At 41.2% G+C, this 17,814-nt stretch overlaps 1 protein-coding gene and 1 pseudogene across 2 annotated transcripts in view; one reads left to right on the forward strand and one right to left on the reverse strand.

Moving 5' to 3' along the window:
- Nucleotides 1–17,814, reverse strand: part of SELENOI (selenoprotein I) — a 41,587-nt gene that overhangs the window by 8,952 nt on the left and 14,821 nt on the right. Inside the window, exons 2-6 of one of the 2 annotated variants that reach the window (XM_027033371.2) lie at nt 15,515–15,583; nt 14,949–15,057; nt 12,782–12,856; nt 6,883–7,145; nt 5,880–5,929 (exon numbers count right to left, since the gene is read on the reverse strand). In XM_027033371.2, coding sequence (XP_026889172.1) covers nt 5,880–5,929; nt 6,883–7,145; nt 12,782–12,856; nt 14,949–15,057; nt 15,515–15,583 — 566 coding nt within the window. Of the gene's footprint in view, nt 1–5,820; nt 5,930–6,882; nt 7,146–12,781; nt 12,857–14,948; nt 15,058–15,514; nt 15,584–17,814 lie in introns of both variants that reach the window. The other variant, XM_015064121.3, reaches the window with a different exon arrangement.
- LOC106967834 (40S ribosomal protein S3a-like) lies at nt 11,609–12,567 on the forward strand (annotated as a pseudogene).

Here is a 17,814-nt window from a genome sequence, read left to right on the forward strand (position 1 = left end):
TTGTTATTCAAGAGGGATTTTTATAATTATCGAATACATACAAAATATGTAATAGTTTTAGACCCAGTAATTCGCAGGTTCGGGTTTACTTCTGTAACGAAATTAAATACATTTCTGAACAACAGTGACAACCGGAAGAGCAGCAGGGCAGTCTGGTGGTTCAGTGCGGAGGCTCGGGAGGCAGACTGGGCTCGAATCTCGGTTGTGCCAACAGGTTATGTGATTTCAGGCAGATTAATGCTTCTGTGCCTCAATTTCCTCTTTTATAAGCCAGAGATAGAATTGGCCCCGCAGGGTTTTTGAGAAGTAAGTGAGTGATTACACGTAAAGACACCTGGAGCAGGGCGTGGCATACAGTAAATCGCACGAGTGTGAGTTACCGATGGATTCCGCGGTTTCCCATTGCCACTGATTTTTCTTTCCCAACCATTCTTCGTTTCTCCGCCCGCTCCGCCCACAGACACCAGTTCTTTCCCCTCAGACCTAACAAGGACAGCCCTCCCAGGAAGCCCTACCATTGCTTCTGCTGCCCTCGCTCTCTGCTAGCTGACTCTGCTATTCCCAATCACTCGCCAGACTTTTCCATGGCCTTCCTCAGTACTCTTTTATTCCTTCTGCCTTCCCTCTGCAGAAACTGCACTCTTGAATTTACCAAGTTCTCCTAATGATCAAATTCGATATTCTTTCTTCATTCCTGACTTCTAAGTGAGAGGACTCCATTGACTCTCCACTAACTGTAATTCTTTCCTCCCTTTGCCTTTGTGATTCCATCCTCCCAATGTTCCTGTCAGGCATCCAGCTACTACGTGTGGTGTCCTTTATTGGCAACTCTGTCTCCTGCGCATTCCTAACTGGGCATTAACCTGTGCTTCTATCCTCCCTCAGAGAATCCTCTCTTACAGCTTTAACTAGAAGCTTCTTGCAGATGACTCCAAAAGCTGGCAATGTACTCTTGGGCAAATCAGACAATCTCTCTGAGCTTCAGACTCCACAGTTGTCCAATGTGGATGGGTTCAATGATTTCCTAATGTCCCTTGCAGTTTTAAAATTCTCTGATTTGCTGGGGGGGGGGGGGGGTGGCGGCACCTGGGTGGCTCAGTCGGTTGAGCTTCCGACTTCGGCTCAGGTCATGATCTCACGGTCTGTGAGTTCGAGCCCCACATCAGGCTCTGTGCTGACAGCTCAGAGCCTGCAGCCTGCTTCGGATTCTGGGTCTCCCTCTCTCTCTGACCCTCCCTCATTCATGGTCTGCCTCAAAAATAAATAAACATTAAAATTCTCTGATCCGGGGCACCTGAGTGGTTCAGTCAGTTTAGCATCTAACTCCTGATTTCAGCTCAAGTCATGATCTGTTTGTCTGAGCCCGATGCACTGACAACATGGAGTCTGCTTGGGATTCTGTCTGTCTGTCTGTCTGTCTCTCTCTCTCTCTCTCCTCCCCCCCCCATGCACGTGCATGTACTCTCTCTCCCTCCCTCAAAATAAACAAATATTTAAAAATAAATAAACAAAAATAAAACTCTCTGATTCTACAGATTATAGAGATGTAACTTCCTGATCTTTCTCTCTGTCAAACTCCAAATCAACACATGTGGCAAGTTTCTGGATACTTCATTTGGATATTTCACTGTCACTCAACAGATGAGCCCCAGCTTACGCACTCCAGACTCCCACTGACCACACTTGGCCTGGGGTGAGAAGGTGGTCAGTGCAGCTGCGGCCTGAAGGATCAACGACAGAAAGAGATTCCTTCAAAACAGCTCCTAAGACATTTTGCTAAAATGAGATGAAAAGACTGGAACCCACCAAACAGAAATCCCATCTGGGAAGATGAATTACTCTGCCACTCCCGAGCCCAAGTGGAACAAAGTTCCTCAAGTTAGAAGAGCTTAGAGAGAAGGAGAAGACAGGCTGGTGTCCTCAGAAATCTTTAGCAGGTGACTCGGCCTCGTGCTGGGAAGCACAGGTAGGGAGCCAGGGCTGAATCAATTGACCCAGAATCACTGCGACGCTGAGGTGTCGAAAGCAGGCTGACACAAACTGGCAAAAGATTTGCTACCAAGAGTATTTTTAGTTTAAAATATCTTGAAATAGCTCTAGCTTAAATACAGCAAGCATGTGGGAAGCTTGAGCTCTATACGGGTTGCCAAAAAGACATACCACATCTTCTCTTACTCCTCTCAACGGCACCTAATGTGCTTTCCATAAAAAGGACGGGCATATCTCAGAGATATTACAGGTTGACTCCATACCACCGCAACAAAACAAACATCGAACGGCACAAGAAAGTCACGTGAATTTTTTGGTTTCCCAGTTACGTTTATACTATAATGTAGTCTATTAAGAGTGCAATGGCATTATGTCTAAAACAAATGTGCTTGCCTTAATTTAAAAATACTTTATGGCTCTAAGACTCTAACCATCATCTGAGCTTTCGGTGAGGTGCAATCTTTTTGCTGGTGGAGGGTCTTGTCTTGAGGCTGATGGCTCCTGACCCATCAGGGGGGTGGCTGCTGAAGACTGGGGTGGCTGCGGCAAGTTCTCAAAACAAGAAACAATGAAGCTTCCCAGTGAAGCTTCTGACTCCTCCTTTCACAATTTCTCTACAGTATGTGAGGCTGTCTGATAGGGTTTTATCCACTGCAGAACTTCTTTCAAAATAGTCAATCCTCTCGAATCCTGCCACCGCTTTGTTTCAACTTAGTTTACGCAATACGCGAAATCCTTTGCTGTCATTTCAACAATCTTCAGGGCATCTTCACCAGTAGATACTATCTCAAGAAAACCATGTTGTTTTTTCATCCATAAGAAGTAACTCATCTGCTACAAAGTTTGAGCACCAGATTGCAGTAGCTCAGTCCCAGCTTCAGGCTCCACTTCGAATTACAGTTCTCTTGCTGTTTCTGCCACAGCTAGTTACTTCCTTCGCTGAAGTCTCGAACCCCTCAAAGTCATCCATCCATAAAGGCTGGAATCAACTTCTTCCAAATTCCTGTCAATGTTGATATTCTGACCTCTCCCCATGAATCACAAATGTTCTCAGTGGCATCTGCAATACTGAATCCTTTCCAGGTTTTCAATTTACTTTGCCTAGATCCATCAGATCTTACAGCCTTATAAATCTGTATTTATCTCTTCAATAATAAGACTTGAAAGTTCAAATTACTCTTCAAGCTCCTGCAGGATGGATGCTTTGTTAGCAAGCAGGAAAACAACGTTAATCCCATTGTACGCTGTAATCAGAGCTCTTGGGTGACTAGGTGCTTGTCAATGAGCAGTAATATTTTGAAAGGAATCCTTTTTTTCTGAGCAGATCTCAATAGGGGGCTTAAAACACTCAGCAAACCATGTTGTAAACAGATGTGCTACTGTCCAGGCTTTGTTGTTCCATGTATAGAGGACGGGCAGGGTAGATTTGGCAAATTCTTAAGGGCCCTAGGATTTTCAGAATAGTCGATCAGCACTGGCTTCACGTTCAAGTCACCAGCTGCATTAGCCCCTACCGTGAGAGTCAGCCTGTCCTTTGAAGCCCTGAAACCAGGCATTGACTTCTCCTCTCTAGCTATGAAAGTCCTAGATGGCATCTCCTTCCGATATTAAGGCTGCTACAGGTACACTCAAAATCTGTTGTGTCGTGCAGCCACGTTCTTGAATTATCTGAGGCGGGTCATCCAGAGAACCTGCTGCGGCTCCTACATCAGCACTTGCTGCCTCATCCTGCACTTTTACGACACAGAGAAGTCTTCTTTCCTTAACCGACTGAGCCACTCAGGCGCCCCAAGGCTTCTTTCCTTTAAACCTCACGAACCAACCTCTGCGAGCTTCACGCTTCTCCTGCAGCTTCTTCCCCTCCCTCGGTTTTCCTAGAAGTGAAGAGAGCTAGGGCCTTGTTCTGAATTAGGCTTTGGCTCAAGGGAAAGTTGTGGCTGCCTTGATCTCCTATTCAGACCACTAAAACTTCCTCCATGTCACAATAAGGCTGCTTCTCGCTTTCGTATCATTCTTGTGTTTAGGAAGGAGCACTTTTCATTTTCTTCAAGAGCTTTTCCACTGCATTTACAAACTTAGCTAAATGTGTGGCGCAAAGGGCCTGGCTTTGGGCCTATCTCGGCTGTCGACATGCCCCCCTTACTAAGCTTCATCACTTCTAGTTTGTAATTTAAAGAGGGAGACATGTGACTCTTCCTTTCACTTGAGCACTCAGAAGCCACTGGAGGGTCATTAACTGGCCTAATTTCAATACTGTATCTCAGGAAATAGGGAGGCCCAAGGAGAGGGAGAGAAATGAGAGGGAGAGCGGAGGGTGGGTGGCACAGTCAGACACACACATTCGTCTATTAAATGGCCGTCTTCCGTGGGCGTGCTTTGCGTGTCCCCAAAACAATTCCAACAGTAACATCAAAGACCGCGCGTCACAGACCACCATAGCGAATATAATAATGATGAAGAAGTGTGAAATACTGTGAGAATTACCAAAATCTGACAGACAGAGACATGAAGGGAGCCAATGCGGTTGGGAAAATGGTGCTGACAGACTTGCCCGACAAAGGGCTGCCACAAGCCTTCCATTTGTAAAAGAGACAAGTATCTGCAAAGCACAATAAAGTGCAATAAAACAAGGTATGCCTGTATGGGGAAAGCTGCTTTATTTACTTATACAGAAACGTGTGGGCTTTTGTTTTATTTCAGAAAGAAGAATTCAGGTAAACTCGTAAGTTAATGGAAAATTATGTGCCTATTAAAGGTATCCACTTTACCATCCCAAAATATATCTCACACCTCAGAGGATTCCATCTTCTCGTTAAGTTGAACACTTGAACGTAAAATGCAACAATCCTGCCACAAGACTAGCCACTTAAATCAGAAGATTCACTATGTGGTGGGAGTGAAAAGAAGCTAGCCTTGTCAGGCTAAAGAAATCCGTTCTTACAAAAACCCCCGAAAAAAGAACATTTGGAAGATTACAGCAGGGTTCTAAAATATCTGTAGACCAGAGCAACAGAGAATGGCCCAAACCACTGCCTAAAAGCCAGTGCCTAACGCACCAGCTTCTCAGCCGTTTCTAAGCTCTATCTAACGCCCCTTCTATTAGCAAGGTGCACTGGGTAGTGAGGGGGGTTATTTTTCAGATAAGGGAACAGAGCAACAGCCGACAGCTTGCTTTTTTCTGCTTTTTTTTTTCTTCTACAGAGGTCCTAATGCCACTCCTAGTGCCCCGGAGTAACAGCCCAGATAACTTCCTCTTTGCATAGAAAACACTGCCCCACTCAGTTAATCATCCCGTAGATATTCCCTCTGGCTAAAATCAAAAGGGAAACATTACCACAATCCAAATTTTTTACCAAATAAAACATTGTCACCAAAATCCTTTACCTAATATCCGGTGGCAAAAGAGAGTATGGGAGGAGAATAGCACAACTTTCCAATGAATGTATTACAAAGTAATCTGCGTCATCTATTTCCTACAAACTAATGGTCTTCAATTCTGAGATAGGCACGAAATCTACACCAAATGTCCACCTAAATGTGGATCCTCTCAAACAGTCTAGATTCATTTAAACAGTTAGTTTACGAGGTTTATGCGATTTTGGTATTTATTTTCTTCGGACTAGAAGCAGCTTGGTGCCACATACAAAAAAACCACAACACAGGAATTTTGTTTTCCTTACTGGTTTGGTTGAAACCCTACAGGGCTATAGGGCTGTTCTGCTCGCTGGAGGGAACGGGAGAGAGGGACAGGTGTTACTGCTCGTAATCAATCAAACACTGGCTTGGATAACAAAGTGATGTTAAAACAGGCTTCAACATGGAGCTTCTTACCAATAATCATTGCAGTGAATAGGTCTCTATATAAGAAATTAAACAGGAAAGGTTCATACCAGGCCTCAACTCCCACAATCGCAGTCACTATGTAGACAAAAGATATAGTCTGGAAGGAAAATGCAGACAAAAGCATACAGAGGCATTAACAGCTGGAAAGGTCAAGGAGCCCGCAATGCTGTAGGCAGCGTTAAATCTCGTAGTTTTAGTAAAAGCAAGAAGTACACTTAAATTTGATAATGTGGCAAGTCTTCTTCCCTTTAAAAGTTGCGGTTTTTTTAGCCAACGATGCCATAAAATAACTAACTTCTACACAATGCAAACAACTGGCCATAATTTAGAACACTTTAAGGCACTTCAGGAATCGGTTAAGGTACGACACGGTCCAATTTGCCTACCCGATCACTTTCTTCAAACATTCCAATGTCTGAGGCTTTACTGGGACCTTAGGTACAAATGGGCAAAATGGCAACACAAAAAGCTGGGATTCGAAGGCAGGGAGAGTTAATAGCAAGCCTCTTAAGTAAAAGAAAACAAGTATCTCTACTCATTGAAAGCTCCCAGTAAAGAAAAAAAGCAACAATTATATGTGCATCTCTCTCTTTACAAAATCAACAGTTCAAAGGAATATTTATTAACATTAAGAAACTGCTCATTTTTTAGTTAATAATGACATTGTGATTATGTCTTTTTAAAAGTGCTTTTACTACTTAGAGATAGATGGGAAAATGTTGATCACATAATATCAGGAATTTCCTTTAAAATAATTGGGAGGAAGGGTATACATGAAACTAGACTGGCCACATAGCTGTTGAACCTAAGGAACAGGTACATAAGGGTTCACTATGCTATCCCTACTTTTTTATGTGCTTGAGATTTTCATAAATAAGCAACAAATAATACAAGATAAAAAGGAAATTTTTTTAAAAGCACACATCAGTTCTGGCCAAAAAAGCATAAGGGCAATAAAGAAGGAATGACAATGACAAAGACTACCCCCTTCCCCCTCCCCCCAAAAAATTCATAGCACTGTTGAAAATTTAAGGCAGAACACATACTTACCACCTGGCTAATGTCATATCCCCACGGCAGGAAAAGAATCCCTGTATTATACTTTTCCCAGTGGGACAGGATAAAAGAAAACAAAACTACCCATAGTAGGAGATAAAGAACAAAAACACTGACACCAGATGGTCCTCGTCCAAAGATGGAATACACAGTCACAACAAAGTAAACACATGACCAACTATCAAGGCCATGGTCAAAAAGCTCCCCTAAAGGGGTGCTGGAATTGGTTCTCCGGGCCTGCTTTCCATCCACACCATCTGCAACAGAAACACATTACCATGGGAAAAGGTCAACATCGGTACCGCAGGGAGAAAATCTTCTTTAACAAACTGGAGAAACACAAAACAAATCAGCGTATCATAGGAATGTTGATGAACTAAAGTACAGCGACCAGCCAGGACTGTAAAAATCCAACCTCTAATTCCTACAATTCAAAGATTTCAGAAAAAAACAAACAAACAAAAAAACCCACCTTAACTTCTTAGAGTTTAACCTAAAACTTAAAGTATATTACATCAACTAAATGGTGTCAATTTTAGATGTGAGGACAAAGCATTGTAGTTGGACTCTGAATTCTTCCAAATCGGACTAACAACTGAGTTGTTCTGCTAGCCACAAATTCTCAGGCCTCCAGAGAATATGCAATAGTTATTCATCACAACTGATCTAACCACTCCTTGCTCTAGGATCCAAAAACATCCCGAACTTCAGTCGTAACACCTATTTCATCTTGTTTGAAATTACAGTCACTTTGTTACAGATGTGCTCCTTCCCCGATTGTAAGTGCTTTCAGAAAAGGCTTTGCACACAGCAGGTGTTCAGTAAATATAAGAATTAAATGTATTGAAACTGTGCAAGGCACTGTTCCTGATGCTGTGAAGATTATCATAAGAATAATCTCCGAATAAAGTAAGTTTGCGTCCTCAGTGTTTATAACTGAGAACGGAGACAAAACATGGCGATTAAAGATACAGTACATCCCAAACCACAAAAGAGTTCGGAAAAGGGACAAGCACTCTTCACGCTAAGATAATCAAGAACGGCCTTCCAGACCAGATGAAACCTGAGTGGGGACATAAAGAATGAGTTGGATTTCAGTAGAGAAGAGTACGCTGTTTCAAGAGGAGGGAGTGCTATCAGCAAAAACACCAAGATGGAAAAGCACATGCGTGTTCAGAGAATGCCAAAGTAGTTTAGGTCGACCAGAGGAAACCAGTAGGTAAAGAGGGCGGTAGAGAGGCCAGAAGGGAGGCTGGAGCCAGCTCAGAAGTTTCAGGGAGTACGGGGAGCTACGAAAAGGATGTGAGTAGGGGAATGACAGGGGTAAAGGCAGTGACGTGCTTCAGGAAGCTTCACCTGGCAGCAGTGTGAATGGCAGGCTGGAGAGAGAACACTAACCAGTAAGGCCCGCACTGACATGGAATACAGCAGGAATGAAAGGCTGGAGGCAGGTGAGATATTAAGAAAGTCAAACTGGCAATGCAGCAAAAGATGAGCGGTGAGGCTAAAGGACCAGAAGATCCTCCCGATTTCCCGTCTGGGTAACTAAGAGAGTGGTAGAAATGGGGAAGTCCAAAGAGCCTGCCTGACGGAAAAGATGCTGAGTACAAGTTTAGATGCTAAAACTGAACTGTTGGCAGAATTATCCACATGGTCATGTCAAGCAACTCAACCTCAGGTACTTACTAACAACTCAGAAAATACATGAGGGCTGGATAGAAACACAAGAGTCATCTCAATAGTGGTAAGAATTATCGAGGGAATAAGAGGAAAGGGAAAGTTGAGGATACAGCACAGTGAAACACCTTCATTTAGGGGCAGAAACAGAGGAGCTGGGGCGTGAGGGGTGTAGGGAGAGAAAAAGAGAGGGAGAACAGTAAAACCTAGTTAAAAAGAAGAGTCTGAGGGGCGCCTGGCTGACTCAGTCAGAGGGGCACGTGACTCTTGATCTCAGGGTTGTGAGTTCGAGCCCCACGTTGGGTGTAGAGATTACTTAAATAAAACTTAAAAAAAAAAAAAAGAGTCTGAAGCATTGCTCTGCACGCTTGTGCAAGAACCAACCACCCTGCTATAAATAAGACACAATTCCTGTTGTCTCTCAGGAACCGTGAGTCTAGTAGGAGAGACAATATTAAGGAAAAAAAAAAAATCTGAACTATAAAAATTTCTCCCCAAAAGAAACAGTTCTATTAACAAGTGCAGCAGGATTAGGCTAATAGTAAAGATTCAGGAATTAAAAATTCCTATAATTACCTGTGCTTATCTTGCTCACTATAGTATTATCCCAGTGTCTAGCTCAGTTTGTTGCAAAGAAGGCCTTTAGGGGCACCTGGGTTAAGTGTCTGACTCCTGATTTCAGCTTAGGACATAATCTCACAGTTAGGGAGTTCAAGCCCCGCATCGGGCTCTGTGCTGCTAGTGGAGAGCCTGCTCGGGATTCCCTCTGCCCCTCCTCCCTCTGCCCCTACCCTGCTTGTGCTCTCTGTCTCAAAATAAATAAATAAACTTTAAAAAATCTTTTTTTTTTTTTTTTTTCAAAAAGAAGGCCTTTAAAAATATTGTTGAAGGAACACATGAGAGGATGAATCCCAGATTCCTGCCCAAATACTGCAGATCTCTGTTATATAGCGTTAGGAACATTTCTGCTAGCTGAAGTATTTCCAAAAAGTCTTTTCTCATTATTTGCTGGCTTAATTTACTATTTGCAGGGCAACTCCTGTGCATTTGTTACAAATACTAAATCTGTGAACTGCATACTAATTAGGTCTTGTACATCTTCCCACTGAACCCATTCCAGCTCCACCAGTCTGGGGTGTGCGAAGTTACACAATGTTCTTTCAGAAAGGTAATTCAGGGTATATAGCATATATTATGAGAAAAGAACAAAACAAAACAAAACAAAAACACCTCAGGTGGACCCAGAGCAGCACCCTGTGATCAAACACATTAATATTTCTGCAGCAAAATGTAAGAACAATCACACTAGTAGAATATAGTTTAAAAGTTGCCTCATGTTGGTTCAAGGCAGTTTTGCAACAAATAGTTCATGTTCGGTCAGGATTTTTGCCAAAACTGTGGATGTGAAAAAGGTAGATAATATGGTATATCAAAAAGCTCTTATGACCTGCCATTAAAAGAGCCCTCAGGCCACTCTCACCTTTTTCCCTATTCCTCCCTGCCCTTGGCAACCAAACCCTAGAGCAGATTTTTTTTTATGTTTCGAAATGTTTATTTATTTATTTTGACAAAGAGGGAGAGAGGGAATCCCAAGCAGGCTCTATGCTGTCAACACAGAGGGGCTCGACCCCATGAACCGTAAGATCATGAGCCAAAATCAAGAGTCAGATGCTTAACTGACTGAGCCACCCCTGCAGCAGAATTTTTTTATTTTTAATTTTTTAATGTTTTTATTTTTGAGAGAGAGACAGTGTGAGCGGGGGAAGGGCAGAGAGACAGACAGACAGACAGACAGAATCTGAAGCAGGCTCCAGGCTCTGAGCTGTCGGCACAGAGCCCTGACGTGGGGCTCGAATACATGAACTGAACCATGAGATCATGACCCGAGCTGAAGAGGGACACTAAACTGATTGAGCCACCCAGGCGCCCCACAGCAAAATTTTTAAACCTGCTCATCTTTAAGAACAAATATGCAAAAGCTTCTGCCTAAAATGTAATTTTTCACTAAGCTTTCTCCTAATTCTTCTGGACTTCACTCTCTTCCTTCCCCAAATTCTTGCAGTTCTGGTCACCTGCAATGTCAGCATGTAATCATATACCATATTATACTGGTTTTATGAGTCATTTTTATCTGAGAGATCTAAGCAACTTTAAGTCAGGGTCTGGTATTTTATATTCACTTAAAAACTATATACTTAAAAATATCATGAAAAGCTGGGGGGGAGGGGTGGGCAGGGTGGCTCAGTCGGTTGAGCGTCCAACTTCGGCTCAGATCACGATCTCGCGATTTATGAGTTCAAGCCCTGTGTAGGCCTCTGTGCTGACAGCTCAGAGCCTAGAGCCTGCTTCGGATTCTGGGTCTTCCTCTCTCTCTCTCTGACCTTCCCTCACTTGTGTTCTCTCTCTCTCTCTCTCTCTCTCAGAAACAATAAATGAATAAACTTTACAAAAATCATTTTAAAAAGTAATAAAAAAATAAATTTTATACATAAAAATGAAAACTATATACTGACTACCTACTATGTGTTAGGTACTGTTCTAAATACTGGGCACACAGTCCTCAAAGAATGTACGCTTTAGAGTAGAGAGACAAGTAGGTCATATGGTTTTGAGTGCTATGGAGAAAAATAAAGCAGGGAAGGAGAATAGGAGAATGCAGGACAAGCCATGCAAACAGAACCAACAAAAAGCATTCTTGGCAACATAGACAGTTATGGCCTAGCACAGGGACCTCCCTCACCACCTCCTGCACCAAAGAAGAATTAATTACTTTCTTATTCTCCCACTCATTCCTGTTTCCCCGCTGTGCTCTATTGTAGCAGCTCTCTCCATACTCCACAATTATCTGACAGGTCGGCATTGTTTCGCAAACTGAAGGCAAAAATGACGTCTTATTCCAGTTGCTGGTAAATATTTTTTGTAAGGAGCCAGACAGTAAATAGTTGAGCATTATGGGTCATCAGGAGACACCGTTGCTACTACTCAACCTTGTCTTTGTTGCAAAAAGCAAGCATAGAGCCCTTTTGGTTCCCCGAGCAGAGCCATGGCAATCAGTAAGAAGAAGGGCCTTACAAAAGGCAGCAAAAAAGGGGGCCAAGAAGAAAGTGGTTGATCCATTTGCTAGGAAAGATCAGTATGAAGTGAAAGCACCAGCTACGCTGTAAGAAATAATGGAAAAACACTAGTCACGAGAACTCAGGGAGCCAAAACTGCATCTCGTGGCCTCAAGGGTTGTGTTTTGTAAGTGAGCCTTGCTGATCTACAGAATGATGAAGTTGCATTTTGAAAATCCAAGCTAATAACTGAGGATGTTCAGGGCAGAAACTGCCTAAGTTCTATTGTGTGGATCTCACCCGTGGAATTCTAGGAAAGTTCCATGGTCACAAAATGGCAGACCACGATTGAAGCTCATGTTGATGTCAAGCCACTGACAGTTATTTGCTTCATCTATTTTGTGTTGGTTTTACTAAAAAACCCAACAATTAGATTTGGAAGGCCTTTAGGCTCAGCACCAACAGATCCACCGTGTTCAGAAAAAGACAATGGAAATCATAACCCGAGAGGTGCAGACAATTGTCAATAAACTGATTCCAGACAGCATCGGAAAAGACACAGAAAAGGCATGTCAATCTATTTATCCACTCCATGATATCTTCATTAGAAAAGTAAAAGTGCTAAAGAAGCCCAGGTTTGAGTTGGGAAAGCTCATGGAGCTGCATGGTGAAGGTAGTAGTTCTAGAAACGTTACTGGGGATGAGACCAGTGCTAAAGTTGAACGAGCTGATGGATATGAGCCACCAGTCCAAGAATCTGTTTAAAATTCAGTCATTTAATGGTGACAAATAAGAAGTCTTATTTGTGACGTTAAAAAAAAAAAGCAAGCAAGCAAGCAAGCAAGCAGGCAGGCAGGCATAGACAACAAGTAAAGGAATGAATATAGCAGTGTTCCAACAAAACTTTACTTATAAAAATAGGACAGAGTCGGCCTGCAAGAGGCAGTTTGCCAACTCCTATCTTATTCTCTGCATCCCTAGCAATGAATGACAATATTTTCCAGAGAGAAACTCAAAAACATATTTATTATACTGAATAGGAAATCAGTAAGCCCTAGTTAAAATGAATTAAGCATAGGAGAAAATGTTAATTTAGCGGATGGCTATCCTTGCTGAAAGAGTCACCAGCCACTGACTAAAATGAATATTTGCCAATTTCTTACCTAGAGTGTAGGCTATGAAGTTGAGGATTCCCACCACAATCCAAACCCAGTCGGGTACATGCTTGTGACCCGGTGCTGCAAAGGAAAGCACTCAGACTTCAATACAAAATATGATCATTCTTACTACAGCACCCACTGCCATTGAGAAATATTTCTATTAAATAGAAGTTCTATTAAATAGAAGTTAAATAGAAGTTTACAATACACTTTTAATGCAGATTTAGGTAAATATTAAAATACATCAGGACACTGACAAAACCAAAGAAGTAACTGCCCAACCCCTCATAAACAATAGGCACTTATTTTGAGCTTTAATCATAACTCAAAACCGACTGTTCATCTCTACCTGAAAATTACTTACATGCTAAGAATGAAAAGTAATGTTTTTGGAACTTAAAAGATACTTGTGTTTAATCTGATCTTCATTGTTGACGAATATCCTACAAACACGTATTGAACCTTCAATCGATATTTTCTCACTACATTATTAACTAGCTAAACAAAAGACCTTTTCATTTGGGTGACTAAGTATCAGAAGGTCTGGGTTCCAGTCCTGGCTCTATATTCAAGCAGCCGTGTGACCATGAATAGATCATTTAGCCTTTCCTATCTTCCATTTCCCAAATATACCAGAACTAGATGGTTTATCTGGTCCTCTAGTTTCTATGATTTGGGGAAATACACATAATATTTACATATTTTTAGCCCTCTTAATAACTAGTAAATAATGTTAGAGTAGTTAGAAAAATTAATATTTCTAGTTATAAAAGAAACTTTTCAAGACATTCTAAAGATTAAAATACAAATTTTTAAAAGCCGCTTAATATCAAAACCATGCTTGATAAAATTTAATCTTATTATCCACATAGTACCTTATGATCTTCGATTGTCATTTTATTACATGTACAAAAGCCATGGCTTAAAATTTCAATTGCTAAAGGTAGGCATACATACAATTTCAATATTCAGAATTTCTATAGGATCAAGTTGTAAGTTTTTCCTAAAAAAAACAATGTTGTTGGTGACTTAATTTCTCCAGGTCAGTCCACAAAAGTCTGCTAACCCCACAACACCAGTGAATTATAACACTAAGACTATTTACTACATCATTGATAAATATTCTTACTGGAAAATACATACTCTGACTTAGAATGCAAAAATTATTCATCTACCTCCATCTTTCTATTCCTCTCAACCCTATCAACTGGCTGAGCAATGAAAATAAACTCATTCGGCCATTTATGCCCCCTCATCCCAAATACAGCCAGATTCTGTCCTATGGCCTGGGGCAGAAACAGGGCAAGGGAATGTGAAGACAGGAACAACTATGAAAGAAAACACTGGAGTCTGGGGTGGAAGCAGGCCAACAACTGCCTCCAAAAGCATTTCTCTTCTCCCTTCCCCAACTGACTTCTGTCAATAAACATCCATGGTCTAAGAACCATTTTCACAGGAAACTTGGAGTTATTCAAGGCAAATGTGGATGCTGAGCAGAGGGAAAGAGAGATCACATTCCCGTCAAAGGCGGGGGTGATTTTTCTTGCATCATTAGAAAAAGAGAAGGGAGGGGCGCCTGGGTGGCTCAGTTGGTTAAGCGGCCGACTTTGGCCCAGGTCATGATCTCGCGGTCTGTGAGTTCGAGCCCCGCGTCGGGCTCTGTGCTGACAGCTCAGAGCCTGGAGCCTGTTTCAGATTCTGTGTCTCCCTCTCTCTGACCCTCCCCCGTTCATGCTTTGTCTCTCTCTGATTCAAAAATAAATAAACGTTAAAAAAAATTTTTTTTTGAAAAGAAAAAGAGAAGGGATATTTCTGGAACTGGTAAATACGTTGGACCCTGCTTATACTCACTTTCAGGCAAAGTGTCACAGTCCTAAATATTTTGTCTTCTTGTAAATCCAATTATTCTTTATTTATCAAAACCCCAATGCTTTTTAGACAGCCCATCTACATTAAGTAGCCAATTTGGTTTCTAGAACTTAATGGAAATATGCATAACAGATTGTGAAAACACAACTTAGCTTTTACACCCAATTCTAACATTTTACATACCTTTAAAATATCCAGAACTTCTCCGACAGACAAGCATATTAATTGAACCAAAAAATAACCACATGTCATTTTTTTCCATTTAGGCATTTTAAATTTTATATTAAAGTAATAATCTTACCTGAAGCATAAAAGTCAGGATCAAAGTATGCCATGAGTAGGAAATTGAACACAACCAGCAGAAAGCCAGAGAAGGTTATCAGATTTGGAGCCAGCCAAGTAGGAAATACCTATTTGTTTCAAAATAATTACAAAATAATTAAAGTAAAGGAAGAGCTCTGGCCACTATGCAATATGAAACTTAAGTCATAATAAAAGCTATAAACTTGACAGATCATATCTAGGAGGTATATATATTAAAACGTAAACCACAATGTTCAGTTGATAGAAATAAGCTTTTCATTCTTCTGTTTTCTATATTTTAAATTCTATAATCAACAAACTTATAATCATAATATTATTTTAGAAAATGTTTAAATGCATTTTATAAAAATGATAAATTCTAGTATAAGAATATAAACTTATACTTCAACAATAAAATAAATCAAAAGGTATGTGACTAAGGGAAAGGAGAATGAGAGAGTAATTTCTCTAGACATCTTACTAAACAAACACTTGTATCCATAACACTCCTTAAAATACTTACAACTTACTAAAACGTAAGTACAAGCCTATTAATCGTCTTACCTTTACTATAGTATTCCAAAATGGATGCATGACATACAGAGAGAGTGGATTGGTATCCACAGCACTGTACTGTTAAGAAATGAAAAGAAAATATTCAGTTCTCCTTACACACTGGCAAGTAGTACAATAATCCTGGAGTGGAAGTAATATTACAAAAATAACCCGGAGAACATGTCTGTTTACGTGATGTCCTGGTCTATATAACAAAACTGGAGGAACAATATAAATAGGGCAAAGACAGTCAAGTACAGCCACGTTTCTCTGTTTCACTCAACCAACTTTTATAGTGTTACACTGTTTCGGTGGGGAGATTTATATTGCTTACAAGGTCTCACTCACAATGCAAGATCAAAAACGCTCCCACTGTGTACATTCAAACACTGACTTTCTCAACCTCCTCCGAATACGCTTACTAAGTGTGCAACCTCGGGCAAGTTACTTCATCTCTGCCTTCGTTTGTCCGCTTGTAAATGAGGATGTTAGCTTCTACCCCAAAGGTCTGCCATAAAAATTAGGCAAATTAACCATACGCGTGAGTGCCACGTATTAGATATTACTAACTGTGCTTTAACCACCAAAGGATGACAGATCCCTTTACAGCAGGAAAACGGATCACATACATAAGCAACAGAAGACAACAATAGGTTAGGGTTCTGTGGTAATCAAGTTTATTCCCTAATTATGGAGTTACTCAGTAAAAATTCAAAGGAGATTTTAACAAACAGACACACACATACTGGAGTACCTGGCATGCTGGAAGCACTCCACTAGGTATGGGGAAGAAGGGATACTTAATTGGTAAGGGATCATTCCCACCTCAAAGAGTGGGAATATTACCTAATTCGTCCAGTTGACATTTACACAATGTCACAAAGAGTCAAATGTCTGAAAAAAAGTTTGTGTTGTTTTTTTTTTTTTAAATTAAGTCTATTTATTTATCTTGAGAGAGAGTGTGTGCAAGCCAGGGGAGGGGCAGAGAGAAAGGGAAAGAATCCCAAGTAGGCTCCGATGCGGTGCTCAGTCACACAACGGTGAGATCATGACTTGAGCCTCAATCAAGAGTCAGACACTTAACGGACTGAGCCACCCAGACACCCCAAAAAGTTTTGGGTTTTGTTTAATTAATTTATTTATTTTGAAAGAGACAGCAAGCAGGGGAGGGGCAGAGAGAGAGAGGGAGAATCTCACACAGGCTCCGCTGTCAGCACAGAGCCCAACGTGGGGCTCAAACCCACAAACCGTGAGATCATGACCTGAGCCAAAATCAAGAGTTGAATGCTCAACTGGCTTAGCCACCCAGGAACACCCACCCCCCCCGAAAAGTTTTGTATTTTATATTTATGCTTAGTATGTACATAAAATTGGGAGTAAGCGTTTGAATCTCTAATTTTTTAAAAATCATAAAGGTCAAATTTCTCCCTGAATGCTTTTGAATACACAGGAAGTGTTTTCTCATCAGTGTTTCAAGACTCACAAGTGTGATGGAACAAAAATAGTAAATAAACAGAAATAACTTAAAACACTGGAGCAAAGACAGATAACTAGTTAAGTCAAAATGGTCGAACAGACTCCATGTCTGAGTACCTTCATTTCTCCAACCCATTCCGACTGAAATGGGATCAGTGGGACAAAGGACCTGAGCTGGACGGTGGGAGGAAAACGGAGAAGAACTCTGCCAGCCGCAGTGAGAGGCTGTGCGGCTTCGGCCAGACTCCAGGCAGGAGCCTACTTAAATGCATGTTACTGTTCTGACTACAGTCAATTTGTGGAGCAGCCGGCTGGTTCCGTTGGAAAAGCATGGGACTCTTGATCTCAGGGTCACGAGTTCAAGCCCCACACTGGGTGCAGAGAGATACTTAAAAAAAATAAACCTTTAAAAAAAAAAAAAGTTTTCTCTAAAAAAGTTTTTTTAAATAAAATAAAAAAATAAAATAAATTAAATTAAATTAAATTAAATTAAAACAAAACAAAACAAAACAAAATAAAATAAAATAAAACAAAACAAAACAAAATAAAATAAAACTGGTACTTGCACGGCTCTCTACAGGCCACAAAACCTTTCCACATAATAGACACAGCTACATCTACACCTCTGCAGAATGAGGGGTCCTCAACTGACAGGACTGCTCGGATTTAAGTCTCTGCACCTGAGGACACAGAAGGAGCAGGAGCCCCTGGCAGCTGCCAATAACAAGGGGGAGGCCCTGGCCACACCCAGACCCACTTGATGTAGCCAGCGGGTCAGATAAACGGGGAAACCACACATTTCAAGTCCACCATCTACTGCAAAGTACAAAAGT

This window comes from Acinonyx jubatus, chromosome A3 (genome assembly GCF_027475565.1).
Source record: "Acinonyx jubatus isolate Ajub_Pintada_27869175 chromosome A3, VMU_Ajub_asm_v1.0, whole genome shotgun sequence".
NCBI lineage: Eukaryota > Metazoa > Chordata > Mammalia > Carnivora > Felidae > Acinonyx > Acinonyx jubatus.